Source organism: Suricata suricatta, chromosome 3 (genome assembly GCF_006229205.1).
Source record: "Suricata suricatta isolate VVHF042 chromosome 3, meerkat_22Aug2017_6uvM2_HiC, whole genome shotgun sequence".
In the NCBI taxonomy this organism is placed as follows: Eukaryota; Metazoa; Chordata; class Mammalia; order Carnivora; family Herpestidae; genus Suricata; species Suricata suricatta.
The window spans coordinates 133,097,811-133,113,880 of NC_043702.1; the positions used below are offsets into that span (position 1 = coordinate 133,097,811).

The following is a 16,070-nucleotide window of genomic DNA, read 5'->3' on the forward strand; positions in this document are numbered from 1 at the left end:
TTTTTTTTTTCTTTAATGTTTTATTTATTTTTGAGAGAGAGACAGTGTGAGCAGGGGAGGGTCAGAGAGAGAGGGAGACACAGAATCCAAAGATAGGCTCTAGGCTCTGAGCTAGTTGTCAGCACAGAACCTGACGCGGGGCTCGGATCCACGAACTGTGAGATCATGACCTGAGCCAAACCTGGACGCTCAACCAACGGCGCCACCCAAGTGTCCCCACTTCGGCTTTTCAATCATTCCTGGAAAAAATAAGAAGTACTTGTTCCAGTGCCTAAACATTAATCATTCTTCCACATCTAGGAGAAAGAGAGATACCCACTCCAAACTGTCTTTTCAAGACCCCAAATAGCCAAAGTAATATTGAATAAGAAAACCAAAGCAGGAGGTTTGGTGCATTTGTTGGTATACAGTTATTCATATTTTCTTATAATGCTTTTTATTTCTATAAAGTCAGTAATAATGTCCTCACTTTCATTTCTGGTTTGAGTTATTTCTGTTTTCTCCCTTTGTTTTTTAGACAGTTTAGCTGAAAGTTTGTCAATTTTGTTGAGCTTTTCAAATAATCAATTTTGGATTTCATTAATTCTATTGTTTTTCTCTTCTCCATTTCATTTACCTCTTATCTTCTATCTCCTATCTTCTATTAGCTTTGAATTTAACTTGTTCTTTTCCTAGTTCCTTAAGATGTTAAGTTAGGTTTTTGATATGAGATCTGTTTTTAATGTAGGCACTTATTGTGATAAATTTCACTCTGAACTCTGCTTTCAGCATTCCATAAATTTTGGTATGTTGTGTTTTTATTTTCATTCATCTCAAAGTATTTTCTAATTTTCCTTGGGTTGTTTTTCCCTGACACATTGGTTGTCTAAGGGTATGTTGTTTTCTTTCCACGTTTGTTTATTTTCCAGTATTCCTAATGTTATCAATTTCTAAGTTAATTCCATGTGGTCAGAGAAGATAGTTATTGAGACTTGTTTTGTGGCTTAACATACGGTGTATCTGGAGAATGTTATATGTGCATTTAAGGAAGAGTATGTATTCTTCTGTGTTGGGTTCTGTATATATGTTTAGGTCAATATATGTGTGTCAGGTCTACCTAGGTAACACTGTTAAGTCCTCTATTTTCTTACTGACCTTCTGTCTAGATGTTCTAATCATTATTTTAAGAGGAGTATGGAAGTCCCCAACTAATGCTGCTAAATTATTTCTCCCTTTAATTCTGTTAGTGTTTGCTACCTATATGTTGGGGCCTTCATTGTTTGGTGTATATATGCTTATAACATATTCTTGATGAATTAATTTTTTTGTCAATAAGTAATATCTCTTTTAGTCTCTGGTAACAGTTTTTGGTTTAAAGACTATTTTGTTTAATATTAGTATAACAACTGTAGTTCTCTTTTTTTTTCACTATTTGTATAGAATACCTTTTTCTATCCTTTCAGTATTAATCTGTTTGTGTCTTTGGATATAGTGATTCCCTTGTAGAGATCATATAGTTGGATCATATTTCTTTTCTTTTTAATGTCTATTTATTTATTTTGAGAGAGTGCATGCAAGCTGGAGAGGGACAGAGAGAGGGAGAGGGTGTGAGAAAGAGAGAGAAACTTCCAAGCAGGATCTGTGCCACCAACACAGAGCCCAATACAGGGCTCACATTCATGAACCATGAGATCATGACCTGAGCCAAAACCAAGGGTCAGATTCTTAACCAACTGAGTTACCCAGGTGCCCCTGGATCATATTTCTTTATCCATTCTACCAGTCTCTTGTCTTTTAATTGGTAATCTTAATTGGTTTACATTTGAAGTGACTACTGATATAGAAGAATTTACTTCTGGCATATTGTAATTTTTTTCTGTATGTCATACTCTTTTGTGTTTGATTTTTTTTCTAGTGCATCCTTATTTCCTCTCTATGTATATTTTAGTTATATTCTTAGTGGTAACACAAGGATGACAACACCCTAAATTTATAACAATCTACTTTTGATTGATTCCAACGTAGCTTCAATAGCACATAAATACTCTGCTCCTGTATATCTCCATTTCCCCCTTTATGTTGCTATTGTCATAAATTAAATCTTTATACATCATCTGGTCATTAACATGGATTTATATTTATTGATGAATGCACTGCCTTTTAAAGTAATATAGGAGTCAAAAAGAGGAGATATAAACTAAGATTACAATATCACTGGCTTTATATTTAGCAATGTAGTTACCTTTACTGTAGTTACTTCTTCATATGGCTAAAGTTCCTATGTAGTGTCCTTTTCCTTCAGTCTGAAAGATTCTCTTTAGCATGTCTTGTAGGGAAGATCCAATTTTGTTTATCTAGCAATGTCTTACTTCTTCATTTTTTAAAATTTTGTTTTGTTTTGCTTTTGAAGGGTAGTTTTGCTAGATATAGAATTCTTGGTTGACAGTACCCACCCTCTACCTTAAACATGTCCCACTGCTTTCTGGCTTCTGTTAAGAAATCAGTTTTTACTTTTATTGCCAATTCCTTGTTTATTTTGGATTGTTTCTCTCTCACCGCTTTCAAGATTCTTTGTTTTAACTTTCAACACTTTGATTATGTGTGTTGGTTTGGATCTCTTTGTATTTATTCTACTTGATATCCATTAGGTTTCTTGGATGTGTAGATTCACATCTTTCAACAATTTTGGAGTTTTCAGCCATTATTTCTTCAAATATTCTTTTTGCTTCTTTCTTTCTTCTCCTACTGGGATTCGTATAATAGATATATTTTTATTCTTGATGGTATACCACTGGTCCCTTCAACTTGTTCATTTTTCTTTATGCTTTTTTCTTTCTGTTCCTCAGACTGGATAATTTTAATTGTCCTGTCTTCCAGTTTGTTGATTCTTTCTTCTTTTCACTCAAATCTAATGTCAGCCTCTCTAGTGCATTTTTTTTAAATTTCAGCTATTGTAATTTTCAGCAATAGAATTTATATTTGGTTCATTTTCATAGTTTTATCTCTTTATTATCATTATCATTATTTTAATTTTAGAGAAAGAGAGCTTGCGAGCAGAGGAGAGGGGCAGGAGGAGAGAGAGAAAGAATCCCAAGCAGGCTCCACACTCAGCACAGAGCCTGATGCAGCAATCTACCCCATGACCCTGGGAAAATGACCTAAGCCAAAATCAAAAGTTGGATGTTCAACTAAGCCACCCAAGTGCCCCATAATTTTTTTTATCTTTATCAGTCCTCTCTATATGTTCATATACTGTCCTTTTGTTTCCTTTAGTTCTTTGTTCATGGTTTCTTTTAGCTCTCTGAGCATATTTAAGATAGTTGATTTAAAATTTTTGTCTGATACATCCAAAGACTTGTCTGGGCTTCCTCAGAGATGGTTTCTGTCAATCTTTTTTTCCTGTAAATGGGACATAGTTTCCTATTTCTTCAAATGTCTTGTAATTCTTTTTTTGTCAAAAGTTGGTTATTTTGAATATTATAATAACTCTAGAAATCAGAGTCTACCCTATCCCCAGGGCTTGCTTTATTAATTGTTGAGGACTGCAATTGTCTGTGTGGTTAGTAAATTTTCCAAACTCTTTTGCAAAAGCTGTATTTCTTTTTGCGCATGTCTACTGACAGTCTATTATGTAATCTCAGCAGGTAGCCAGAGACCTGACAGAGATTTCCATAAACACCTACAGCTAAAACACAGAAACAAAACCAAAAATGCTTGTGCTCACAGTGATCTTGTTTCTGCCTCCCGGATATCACTGCAAATGCTCTTGTCATCAATGTGGGACGAAGCTGTGGCTAAATTCAGTAAATACAACTCAAGGATTACCACCACCTCATTTCACCTTTCAGCATTGACATCATCCACTACTTCCTCTTTTTTGACATCTTGGTCTCCTGAGTTTCTCACCACCTCTTTGGCTAATTTAGCTTTGAGGATCTCCATTTGTTTCTCCCTATTCTTTAGTTTTGTTTTTTAAAGTTTATTCATTTAAGCAATCTACACACCAAACATGGGGCGTAAATTCACAGCCCCAAGATCAAGAGCCACATACTCTACCAGCTGAGCCAGCCAGGTACTTCTGTGCCTATTCTTTAAATGTTCCACAGTGTTCTGTCCTAGAGTGCTATCTTCCTTCTTTATATAGTCTTGTAGCTAATCTTATCCATTCCTATGCTCAAATTATATGTAAATAACTACCAGATCTTTATACTTAGGCACATCTCAGTCCTATATTTCAGACTCTTACATGCATAGTCTACTGGATACCTCTACGTAGTGACTCCCAGGACTTTGAATGAACTGGCACTAAATTTACTACTTTCCCCATTAAACTTTTCTCTCTTATGTTTCCTATTTTCATGAATAAAATAAATAAATGAGATGGAATCCAGAGTTCTTCCAAAATATTTACAGAAGTAATGCTTGTACTCTCTGCAACCGAAGTTTTTAGAATACATGGAGAAATGAATATACTGGTTTGTCAATTTAGTAAAGATTATGAGTTTCATATATATCTGGAAAAAATATTCACTCTTGCTTACCAAAGGAATGGAAATTAAAATGGGGCAGTGAGGACTTTTGCCCATTAAACTGGTAAATATTTTATAAATGCTGATGAGTTTGTAGCAAAATGAGTTCTTAAACCAAATTTTATTTATTTATTTTTTCAAACCAAATTTTAAACTTTCTGCAGGGCAATTTAGCAAAATGTATCCAAGGTGCTTGAAATCTTTTATACCTTTGACACAGTAATTCTCCATCTAGTAATTTATCCTAAAGAAATAACTAGAGATGTGCATAAGTGCAGGGGACCAGCCCACGCACCCGACTCAAAAGGTCCCGAGTAGGGGGTTGCTGTCGGCGCAATATCTCTAGAAAAGAAGACAGACAAGACAGACAACGTGGATGGTGGTAAAGCCACGTTTTACTTAGACGGCCAGGGTCTTATATGCCATGGGTGATTACATCATTTCTTTAATGGTTACATAGTTCAAGGTCTTTGAAGTGAAGACATGCTCTGGAAAGGGTCATGTTTAACAGGACAGGTGTAAATATCAGGAATTCTCAAGTCATTGCAAGGGAGGGATTCCCTAATAATAGTCTAGCTCCAAGCAGAAGATGAGCCTGAAGAATTCTATGAGGATATTTACATTTCTTAAGACCCCTCATCAGTTATGCATGGGCAAGATGTTTCTCCTTTTATAGGCAAATCTTTTGGCAGAGGTTTGCAGTTTATTCCCAACAGCAAAGAGCTAGAAAGAAAAGTAAGGGGAGGGCTGGTGCCACTGACCGAACCAAGTTGATTCAAAGCCTAAAAGTATGTGTCTCTTTACAAAGCAATGAGAAAATCACAGACAGGATGAATAGAAGCCACGTGTGCGGCCCAGGAGGCCAAATATTGTTTGACGGTTATTTTTGCCTACTGGGCCCCAACACATAAGGACTTATTTTAGTATTTTCATAGTATTGAGAAATTGTAAATCACATAAAGAGAAGAAAATCACAATTAAATTATGATAAATTATGATATGCCCATATGATGCATTATTATATCATCATTAAAAATTTGGCTTTGAGGGGCACCATGGGTGGCTCAGTTGGTTAAGTGTCTGACTTGATCTCAGTTCAGGTCTTAATATCAGGGTCATGAGTTCAAGCCCCGCACTGGGCTCCACACTGGGCATGAAGCCTACTTTAAAAAAAAATAGGCTTTGAAAAAATATTTTAGACATGGGAAAATATGTTATAATGAAAAGTCAGGATTCAAAGCCATGTACATGTATGGTATGGTATGTTGGTATTATGAGTAAAGAATACATTTGTAAAATACATTTTATTTAGATTGAAATTTCAATTTTTTTATGTTTTTACTTGTTTTTTTGTAAGTTCCACTCTTATAAGAAAAAAGATATATGAATGGTAATGCCATTTCTATTGGGATAAAAAATAGTCTTTTTTCAGAATATATTTTTAGTTTTCAAATTTTATTTCTAAAATACCTCCCTCTCCATGGCACTAAGAATGAAGTTCTCTCCCTTTTTCTACTCTCAGTGCAAATACCAGGTAAATTCTGTTTTTAGTTTTAGAATATTGATATACAAAGTTTTGCTGATTTACCAAAATTGTAGGATTAGTTTGAGTTAAAGAAAATAAAGTAGCATATTAGTAAGAGATCTGGTGTCATAAAGACCTGAATCTAAAGCTTAATTTAACCACTCACTAACTCTGTGTCCTTGGGCAAATCCTTTAATCTCACTGAGTTTCAGTTTCCTTCACCAGATAAGGGAAGAATAATACTTTACCTATGTGAGGCATAGGAGGTAATATGTTAAGTTCAAAATATGACTTCTGGCACACAGGATTTAATAGCTTTAAAATTATTAGTGATTGTAAAGAAAATCTCATTTCATCATTCCCGTAATTGATGGACTAAAACTTTGAACATTTAATGAACATAAAGACATAGAATATTTACAGTGTATTACGGTGGAATATACATGTAAGTCTTTGAGAAAAGCACATTACCAATAAGTTAACTGATTAAAATGACCTGTTTTGGGGGCACCTGGGTGGCTCAGTTGGTTGAGTATCCGACTTCAGCTCAGGTCATGATCTTACAGTTTGTGGGTTCGATCCCTGCATTGGGATCTGTGCTGACAGCTCAGAGCCTGGAGCCTGCTTCAGATTCTGTGTCTCCCTCTCTCTCTGCCACCCCTCCCCAACTTATCTCTCAAAAATAAATATTGAAATTTTTTAAATAAATAAAACGACCTGTTTTCAGTTGAATTCACTGTTGAGAGTATCCTGTTTTCTTTCTTCGCTCCAGGTAAAGGACTTATCTTCAGACACACTTCTCCAACAGCATGATGATTTGGATTTGGCTTTGGATAGTTGTTACAGTGGAGATACAGTGGTTATTTTTCCAGGAGAATATCAAGCTGTGAATCTTGCTTTATTGACTGATGACATCATTATAAAGGGTTAGCAGGGCATCCTTTGCACTCTTTCTGTAGCAATGTGTACTGGAAAAATTGTATAAGCATGGTTAATCAAATTATTGGAAATTGTTAAAGAGTTTATGTAACACAAAAATCCTTTATGTGCCTTTCACAATTAAGATTTTCTCACCTGCTCATGAGTATATTATCTGTACAGATGATATTATTTGGACATAATGTACTAGAGCAAAACAATGAAACTGCTTCTTCCCCATGATAGGGTCGCACTACATGCACAGATTCTAAAACAGATCAAAACCAGAAAAAGCAAAAAACCTGTCTGTAATATTTTCTATTTGCTGCATCTATATTTTTACTCAAATGACTTTTTCTGTCTGTATTGCACTTCTTATCACTTTAGTAGGAAAACCCAATGTAAGGCCATATTAAAATATACCCAGCATTTTCTCAGAAAGGTTAATTCATATGCAGATGTGCTAAAATAGAAGAGAGTTTACTAAATTTCTTTCAGTTTCTGAACCTATTTAGTAACTTTAATTCTGCCCTTTGACACTGAAGTAAGGATATTCCCACCATCTGGCCAAAAGAAAAGTATGAGGTGACTTAGGCTTTCCCTATCAGTTCAAAAATTGAGCAAGAGTGCCTGGGTGGCTCAGATGGTTGAGCGAGTGCCTCTTGACTTTGGCTCAAGTCATGACCTCATGGTCATGAGATTGAGATCTACATCAGTCTCTGCCCTGAGCTTTGTGAAGGCTGCTTGGAACTCCCCGCTTTCCTTTGCCCCTCTCTCCTGCTTGTATGCCCTCTCTCTCAAAATAAAATTTTTAAAAATTGAGCAAAAATTTCTCTAGATCTTGATGACTGTAACCAGTAATATTTTGGGTAATAAGGACCATATTTGTAATTTTTAAAATTTATAGCCTCCTTGAAGATTCAACCCTTATTTTTGGATATTAAATACAGATGATGGCTTTGACTACTCTAGATCAAAACTGGCATGGTTGCATTAATTGTGTAACCTAATTCACAAGTTTCTGCCAGTCGTTTTTGGTTATGGTGATTTATTGTGGCTTTAAAACCAGGTTATGGTAAGAGAGCTTTTATACCTTAGACATTCTGTAAATGACTGCTTGGTTATGTAATAGGAAATTTAGGAAAATATACTATGGAATGAATATGTTGAATAAATACCATAGGTACATTTATATTGATTATAAACCCATATTCTCCCATCATGGCATCAAAATATGGACAAAAGATTACATTATAGTTAAGTATCTAATCAGTTAACAACTGGGTAATTACATATTATTTATTAAAAACACATGAAAAAAAACTTAGTAATAGCAAGGATTACGGAACAACTAAAGGACTTTAAACTCTGGGATCACTGACTTGATTATGTGATTTTGTCTCTATGAATCAGGAGTTGGAAAGAGAGAGGAAATTCTGATAACTTCTGAGCCTTCTCATGACAGTTTCGTGGTGTCTAAAGCTGATAATGTGAAGCTAATGCATCTATCTTTGATACAACAAGGCACAGTTGACGGTATTGTGGTGGTGGAGTCTGGTCACATGACTCTAGAAAACTGTGTATTAAAATGTGAAGGAACAGGAGTGTGTGTTCTGACAGGAGCAGCTTTGACCATCACAGACAGTGAAATAACTGGTGCCCAGGTATTCCATTTTATAAAAACAGCTTTATATGACAATAGATAACTCTGAAGGATCTTAGTGTGCAAAGGATTACACTTACTTCATCCCTGAATTGAGTTCTAATCAAGCTTAGAAACTGATAAAATGAGGACAAGTACATAGCACCATAGTACCTATAAGAAAACTGAACTGCCCAAGTCCGGAGTAAGGTATTATTACCTTTAAATGTGATTTTTAAAAATATCTAGGAATTGGTGGCTGTAAAACAGATCATGTGCCAGTTATTTAACAGTTTACTTAAAAACAAATGAATTTGAGTCTTCAAATAACAACTACAAAGCTCATTAAGGGACTGGAAAGTTCAATGAGAAGATTAAATGAAGGAAAAAATAATAGGACCCTTTTATAGAATGACTTAGTTTCCTCTAAACTTCCACAGCACTGAGGAGTTTAGAGTATATAAAAATAAAATTTCATAACAGTGCAAAGAATTGCTGGAAGAGATTTTTGGCTCCCTTCTTGAAACTTCATTTGGGTGTCGGGAGGCAATGTGACTCAATGAGAGTATGTGACCTCAACCCTCCTTCTAGGCCCAATGATCTTCTAAACACAGATAGTACTAGTTTTCAACATTTCTAACATTATCTCTACAATAAATCGTTACACCAACTATCGTATATTTTTCTGTAACTTAGTGTGTTGAGAGTGCTAATATAGAATTACAATTTTCAAATCCAAAGAAAATTTTGGAGAGGTATATGAGTGTTGTGAGATTGTTTTATTTGCTTTTAATGTACAGGGTGCTGGTGTTGAACTGTATCCTGGGAGCACAGCCATTTTGGAAAGGAACGAAATTCATCACTGTAATAACCTCAGAACCAGTGATAATTCAAAAAGCACCTTAGGTGGAGTTAATATGAAGGTATTGTATTTCTTAATATAGAATGGTTATAAGAATTATAGTTATCGCAAAGAAACCAAAATATTACTTCTAGACAGTTTAGTTTAAATGTTGATCTGGAAAAGAAGTAAAGATAATTAACAATATGGCTTAAATGATGGTTGATATAAAACAATTTTAGCCTTATAACGTAATAATTATATTCTTAGATTAGAATAATTAGATTCTTAGCAGATAACTTTGATAAAGTGGATAGAACACTTTCATTAAAAAGTTTTAGATTTTTTATTGGGCAGATCTGTAATATGTTTTGGGAAGTAAAACAAATTAAAAATAATAAACGTATTAGGGAATATTTAAATCTTCCAAAGTTTGTAAAATAAGCTAGACAATTAAAACATTAATAGCAATAATTTATAAGTGAAATGCTTTCCCATTCCTTTCTACTTCCATAAATCCTACCTGTCTAGGTCCCATTCTAGACTTATGTAGATAATGAAGCTTTTCCCTAGAACTCTAGTTTACATATAATATTTCAAATTATTTTTATACTACTTGAAAATTATTTTCTAAATCTGAAATCATTTCCATATTTATATTAAAAGCTTCATGAGCTATTGTATAAAATAAATTGAAAACTTCACTTAATAATTCTGCATTAAATATTTTTGTAGTTAATATTACATTACTTAGTCTGAAGAAAATATCACTTGCTCAAAACTGAAATTCAGTTTTTTAAAGAAATGTGTAAATCCAAAAATTCTAGCGTTCATATATTTTATTTTTATAGAAATTATTGAAAACTCTTTTCCTTGAATAATTTAACAGGTTCTTCCAGCACCAAAATTGAAGATGACTAATAATCATATTTACAACAACAATGGCTATGGTGTGAGCATTCTTCAACCGACTGAACAATTTTTTATTGTAGCAGAAGAAGCCTTCAGCAAAGGCGCAGCTTCAGGGGATAAAAAAGATGACAGTGTGCTCTCCAGGGTAATGCAGAATCTGAACCTTGAGATGAATAACAATAAAATAGAAGCAAACTTGAAGGGGGATATCAGAATAGTCACAAGTTAAGGCATTTGGATTTATGTTAACATTTTTTATTTCAGATATTTGTTTAGTAAATCTCATATCCCATAGAAATGGTAGTTTTAATTAAATTCAAAACCTATTTAATTAAAAAATATTTAAACATTCTAATGCTTTCATTGAATGATTCAACTTTTTTTATTAACAGTTTTGAGATATGATTCATGCATGATAAATTCACCCTCTTAAAGTATACAATTCAACCCTAGTCTATTTTTGATAGGTACCACCATCATCACTATTTAACTCCAAAACAAATGTGTTTTTATTGTTTTAAGAGAGAGAGAGAGCACGTGCGTGCACACGTGAGCTGGGGAAGGGCAGAGGATGAGGGAGCTGGAGAATCACAAGCCCCGGGCTCAGTGCTGGCGCACAAAAGCCCAACAGCACGGGGCTCCATGTCACTATCTTGAGATGATGACCTGAGCCAAAATCAAGAGTCGGATGCTTAACCGAAGGAGCCACCCAGGCGCCCTTGGAGGGAACTTTCTAAATCCCTTTTGAGGAGAATTAGGATTTGTCTGCCTTTGACCTAGAAAGTTGGTTAAGGTAAGTGGTAGGCAGAATAATGACCTCCCCAAAGATGTCCACATCCTAATCCTCAGAACCTGTGAATACATACCATACATGGCAAAAGGGACTTTGTACGCGTGACTAAAGTTGAGGACCTTGAGAGGAGGAAAGTGTCCCTGATTATCCAGGTAGGCTCAATATAATCAGTCCTTGAAAGTGGGAGAGGGAGGCAGGAGAGTGGTAAAGGGTGGTGAGACTGAAGAGGTAAGAGAAATTGAAAACCAGAGAGGGACTCAATCCATTGTTGCTGCCTCCGAAGGTGGAAGAAGGAACCCATAACCCAAGGAAGGTAGTTGGCCACTAGAAGCTGGGAGCAGCCATTGGCTGACAACCATCCAGGAAACAGATCTCAGTGCTACTCAAACTGCATAAAACTGAACCCTGCCAGCCACTCAAACGAGCAAGGAAACAAATCCTTTCCTGAAGCCTCCAGAAAGTTCCTGTCACCATCTTGATTTTAGCCCCGGGGGACTCATGTTAGACTTCAACCTATGTTAAGTGTATGATAATAAATTGGTGTTAAACCTTTAAAATTGTGGTCAGTTGTTACAATGGAAAAGAGAGATGGGAAGGTGAAGGAGGGAGAGAACTGTGAAAGATCAGATTTCTTAGAAAATCTGAAAAATGGTTTTGCATGCTTTAGGGACACGAGAATAGGGGGAAAAACCTACTCTGAAGTGAGCTTGGGAAAAGAGAAACTGATTGGAAACCAATGGCCACAACAGATAAAAGGTGACCAGTGAGTGGGCAGTGTGCTCTTGCAAAGCTATTGCTGTTTGCTCACTCTCAAAAGATCCTGTCTTTGTCAATCACCTCTTCATGAAGCCAAAAAATAGGGAAATGGAGGAAGAGGATTTGAAAAGGAAAATGCCTCCTCTTATAGCTCATTAAATTCATTGTAGAAAGACTGTTCTTGTTAAAGCTTCCACGGACAGTACCCGAAAATATGTCACCCAGTTAACAAGACCTTGTGTAAAAAAATAAAAAGACTGATGAAACTGAAGAAAAACCTTGCCTTATTCAACTTTCAGCCTCAAGAGATTCTTTATGGCAAAGGGTCACCTTTGCTAAGTTACAGATAACACGAAGAAAAAGTCAAATTGAGTTATTTCCTTTTATAAAACTAAAATCAATAGAAGTTCTGCTTTGTGAAAAAGACCATTCATTGTATCTTAGAAAATGAAACCCCTATTTTAGAGGGCACGTAAGCCATGCAATTCATTTACTTTTAATGTTTGTTTATTTTGGGAGCGAGCATGAAGGGGGAGGGGCAGAGAGAGGACAAAGAATCCCAGACGGACTCCATACTAAGTACAAAGCCTGGGGCCGGGGAGGGGGGAGCAGGCTCGATTTCACCGCCGCATCATCATGACATGAACCGAAATCAAGAGTCAGATGCTTAGCTGACCCAGACACCCCAGCCAACCAATTTAAAAATCATGCCTAGCTTCAGTTGCAGTTAGGTATAGCCATGTATCAGATTCCAGCTGGAGAGAGACATGAAAGTTGGAATCATGTGTACAACTTTGTAGAAAGGTCCTATCCTTTCTGCTTGGCTGGAATTCAAACGTAATGGCTTGAGGAACAATTGCTATCTTGGCCATGTGGTGATTCTGATTGGAAACCATACAATGGTAAAACACCATAGAAGAAACATGAATTTCTAACATGAACACCTACCTACTAGCCCTACACTGAAAACCAACATAGAACACCTATTGACCCTATACCGATTACCTCTGAACTTCCTTAATGAGGAAGAAATAAATTTCTGTATTGTATGCCTCTTATTTTAGATTCCCTTGTCTTCTGCAGTTGAACCTAATTCAACTAACATAATATAGTGCTATACTGTTGTCTTACTTTATTCCAGTTCCTAGCAGATAAATGGGAATGTATCAGGAATGAGCTATAAACTCATTTTTTTCCTACTATCTAATGCTTATTGGACTAAGAATATGAAAATGTTTAAAACCACATGTTTTGTGGGGGATGCCTAGGCAGCTCAGTTGGTTAAGCATCTTAGACTATAGGCACTAAGTCTTAGGAACGTTACATCCCACACTCAACTGTGCATTCTAAGTAACAATTGTTAAACAGTTTTAAAGAATACTAGGGTGGCTGCCTGTGCTAAAGACTGAAATGAGATTTACAATCCAGGACTTTTTAAGGACATTTCACCAAAGTTGCTGGGAATGAAAATGTTAGAATACTAGAGGTCAAAGACTGGTAAAATCAAGATTAGAAGAGTTGCCTGTGGTGTGGAATGAAAAGGGAGGAATTTGAACCCTTCTGCCTTTTTGTAATACTGGCAGTGGGAGTGGAGACTTCTATTCCATTACATGCCAGGAGCAGCTAAGGTGGAGCCTCAACTAAAGAGCACAATGGGACCCACACCACCAAGGCCTGCGGTCAGTTTATGAATTAGAAGCAGTGAAACTGGCTACAAATCAAAGGGCAGAAAGGCATTTCTCTTGACAGCACAGGGTGCAGAAAAGTTGCTCTGATTATAGGAGCAAGTTGCTGTTCTTTGTGGGACAGCTGTCCTGAAGTGTTCTCTTCCAGACTGAAGTTACAACCAGAAAGCATTACATTATTAAAATGAAAGATGAGAAGACTACACAAATATAGTATACTTTTAGTGGATTGAACCAAATCAGGTGTTCCTAAAGTGAAGTACATAGACGGGGGTTTGAAGGGTCTGTGAATGAGGGAAATTTTGTGTGCATGGCTTCTGATGGAGTCCATCATAATCTCAAAAGGAGTTTCTCAGCCCACAGCAGCTTCTGACCACAGATTTGGGTAATATTTAAGTCTCTTTTCACATATTTACTATTCAATTGAAGCCTAACAGTGGTCTTCTAACAAAATTATACTGCATTTTCTACAGAATACTCATTTGTTCTGCAGGAAACTTGGGCAACTTTCAAACTACTTTAATAAACATGACAATACAAAATTTTTGGTCATTTTTCAGATTTCGTGTAAGATGCACATTTATTTTAATTAAATTCTAAAGCCATTGACAGGTTTCATTAGAATATTAATTTAGTTTGGAAATGCTTAGAACTAATACTAATGCCAAAAAAACCCTGCATTTTATTTAGATCTGAGGGTTAATCAAATCCTATTGTACTTCCTATTATTTTAATATGGAAAAGTACTGTATAGGTTTACCCAAGTGAGAAGTGTTAAACACTGGATTATATAATTTCCTTTAATGCCTCTAAATTTCTAGGTTTGTTGAAAATATGCAATTTCAAAGTTTGGAAACTCCTGAATGATCTCCCATTAAGATTATACTAGGGGGACCAACTTGTTCCAGTTTGTGCAGGACTTTTCCTGTTTTAGTACCATGTCTCAAACTGGGACAGTTGGTCACCCTAATTAGTACCCCGGACATAGATCCTTTCCTAAAAGCAAAATTATCACTAGTTTGATTAACTATAATCAGTTAGCTCCGACTCAATAGTAAATTTCCCCCATGATTCAGAAACCTTTTACACTATACCTAATAGGAGAGTCTACAAATATCACAGGACACAAATACACTTCTAACTTGTCTTCTGGCCAAAACTGAGCCTTTCAGGTAAATCCAGTGGAATTCAGGAATCTTTTTTCCCCCAGTCAAAGCCAAAACCTGCCTGTCAGTTTCAGTGTAATTCACAATTCCATTTTTGGTATTCTTTCTTTTACCCCAATTTTTATTCTAGTATCAGAGGCAGGAAACTAGCTTCCAATAGGCGCTTTGCCACAGTTGATGTCCTCTTTCTAGGTGTCTGTGCTGACTTAAAGCTGACACAACTGTTCATGATCTCCTGGTCTGTTTCTTTGGCAGAGGTGAGGTCCAGAGGGTTTATGTGCACATTCATAACATAGGAGACCCCATCAAATTGTAGCTGTTGCTTAAGGACACAGCCCTAACATGGCCTCTTGACACCGACTCTGAGGAGCATGGCTTCCTGGAACTGGCACCTCAGCTTATTCCCCCTCTCTCTGGGCCCAAGGGAAACTCTACAATTCCCTTCTAGAACACCCTCATCTCGGCCTCAAAGAAAGTTACTGAGTCATCACTGCTACAATCTTCAAACTTAAGACGGTACACAGTGAAGACGCCATCAAACAACAGGTCCATTTTCATCCCTGCCTAAATTTCTAGCAGGGCAGATCCAATTTTGTTAGTGCCAACTTTCCCTACAACTCCAAACCCCAACGTGTGTGATGAGCAGACATCTTTCTCCCCAATTCTTTCCCCGTGTCTAGCCCCTTTCATCTCCTGAATGGGGCAGGTGGGGGAGGCACAATCAGCTCTCTTGTTTTGGAACCGCTTTCCAGTCATCTTGCACCTGCAACATCCTTAAACTGAGTATTCTTTGTTCTAGGCAGATGTACAGGGATGTTTGAAAAAGAAAACATGGCACATTGGTTGGTTTCTCCAGGTATTTTTTTAATTTTTAACTTTTGAGAGAGACAGAGAGAGGGAAACACAGAGTCCAAAACAGGCTCCAGGCTGAGCTGTTTGTCAGCACAGAGCTCAAATCAGGGCTTGAACTCATGAACCCATGAGATCATGACCTGAGCCTAAGTCGAACGCTTAACAGGCTGATACCCAGGTGCCCTAATACCTCCAGGTAGTAATATGCCACAAAATAATCTTCCACATGGCCTTCTTCTCCATGTGTCTGATAATTCTTTCAAAGGAATGATCTCTGGGGGTTACAATGGATTCCTCTGACAATTAAAACCAACTTAAGTTGACTTCCACTTAAAGCTGTGACAGTCTGATTTTCCTCCACTCCCATGCAAACAACTAGAAAACCAAATGACCTATTTAACACACACACACACACAGAGCTGTTATCTCCATACATGTAACTAGTAGATCACAGCAGAGGAAGAAAAGAACC

General features: G+C 36.4%; 1 protein-coding gene across 1 annotated transcript in view; it reads left to right on the forward strand.

Moving 5' to 3' along the window:
* SHCBP1L (SHC binding and spindle associated 1 like) overlaps positions 1 to 10,701 on the forward strand; it is a 30,607-nt gene extending 19,906 nt beyond the window's left edge. The window contains exons 7-10 of the mRNA XM_029935232.1: positions 6,806 to 6,959; positions 8,365 to 8,615; positions 9,394 to 9,516; positions 10,324 to 10,701. Of these exons, the coding sequence (XP_029791092.1) occupies positions 6,806 to 6,959; positions 8,365 to 8,615; positions 9,394 to 9,516; positions 10,324 to 10,575 (780 nt within the window). The 3' untranslated portion in view covers positions 10,576 to 10,701. The remainder of the gene's footprint in view (positions 1 to 6,805; positions 6,960 to 8,364; positions 8,616 to 9,393; positions 9,517 to 10,323) is intronic.
* Positions 10,702 to 16,070: the final 5,369 nt, after the last annotated feature.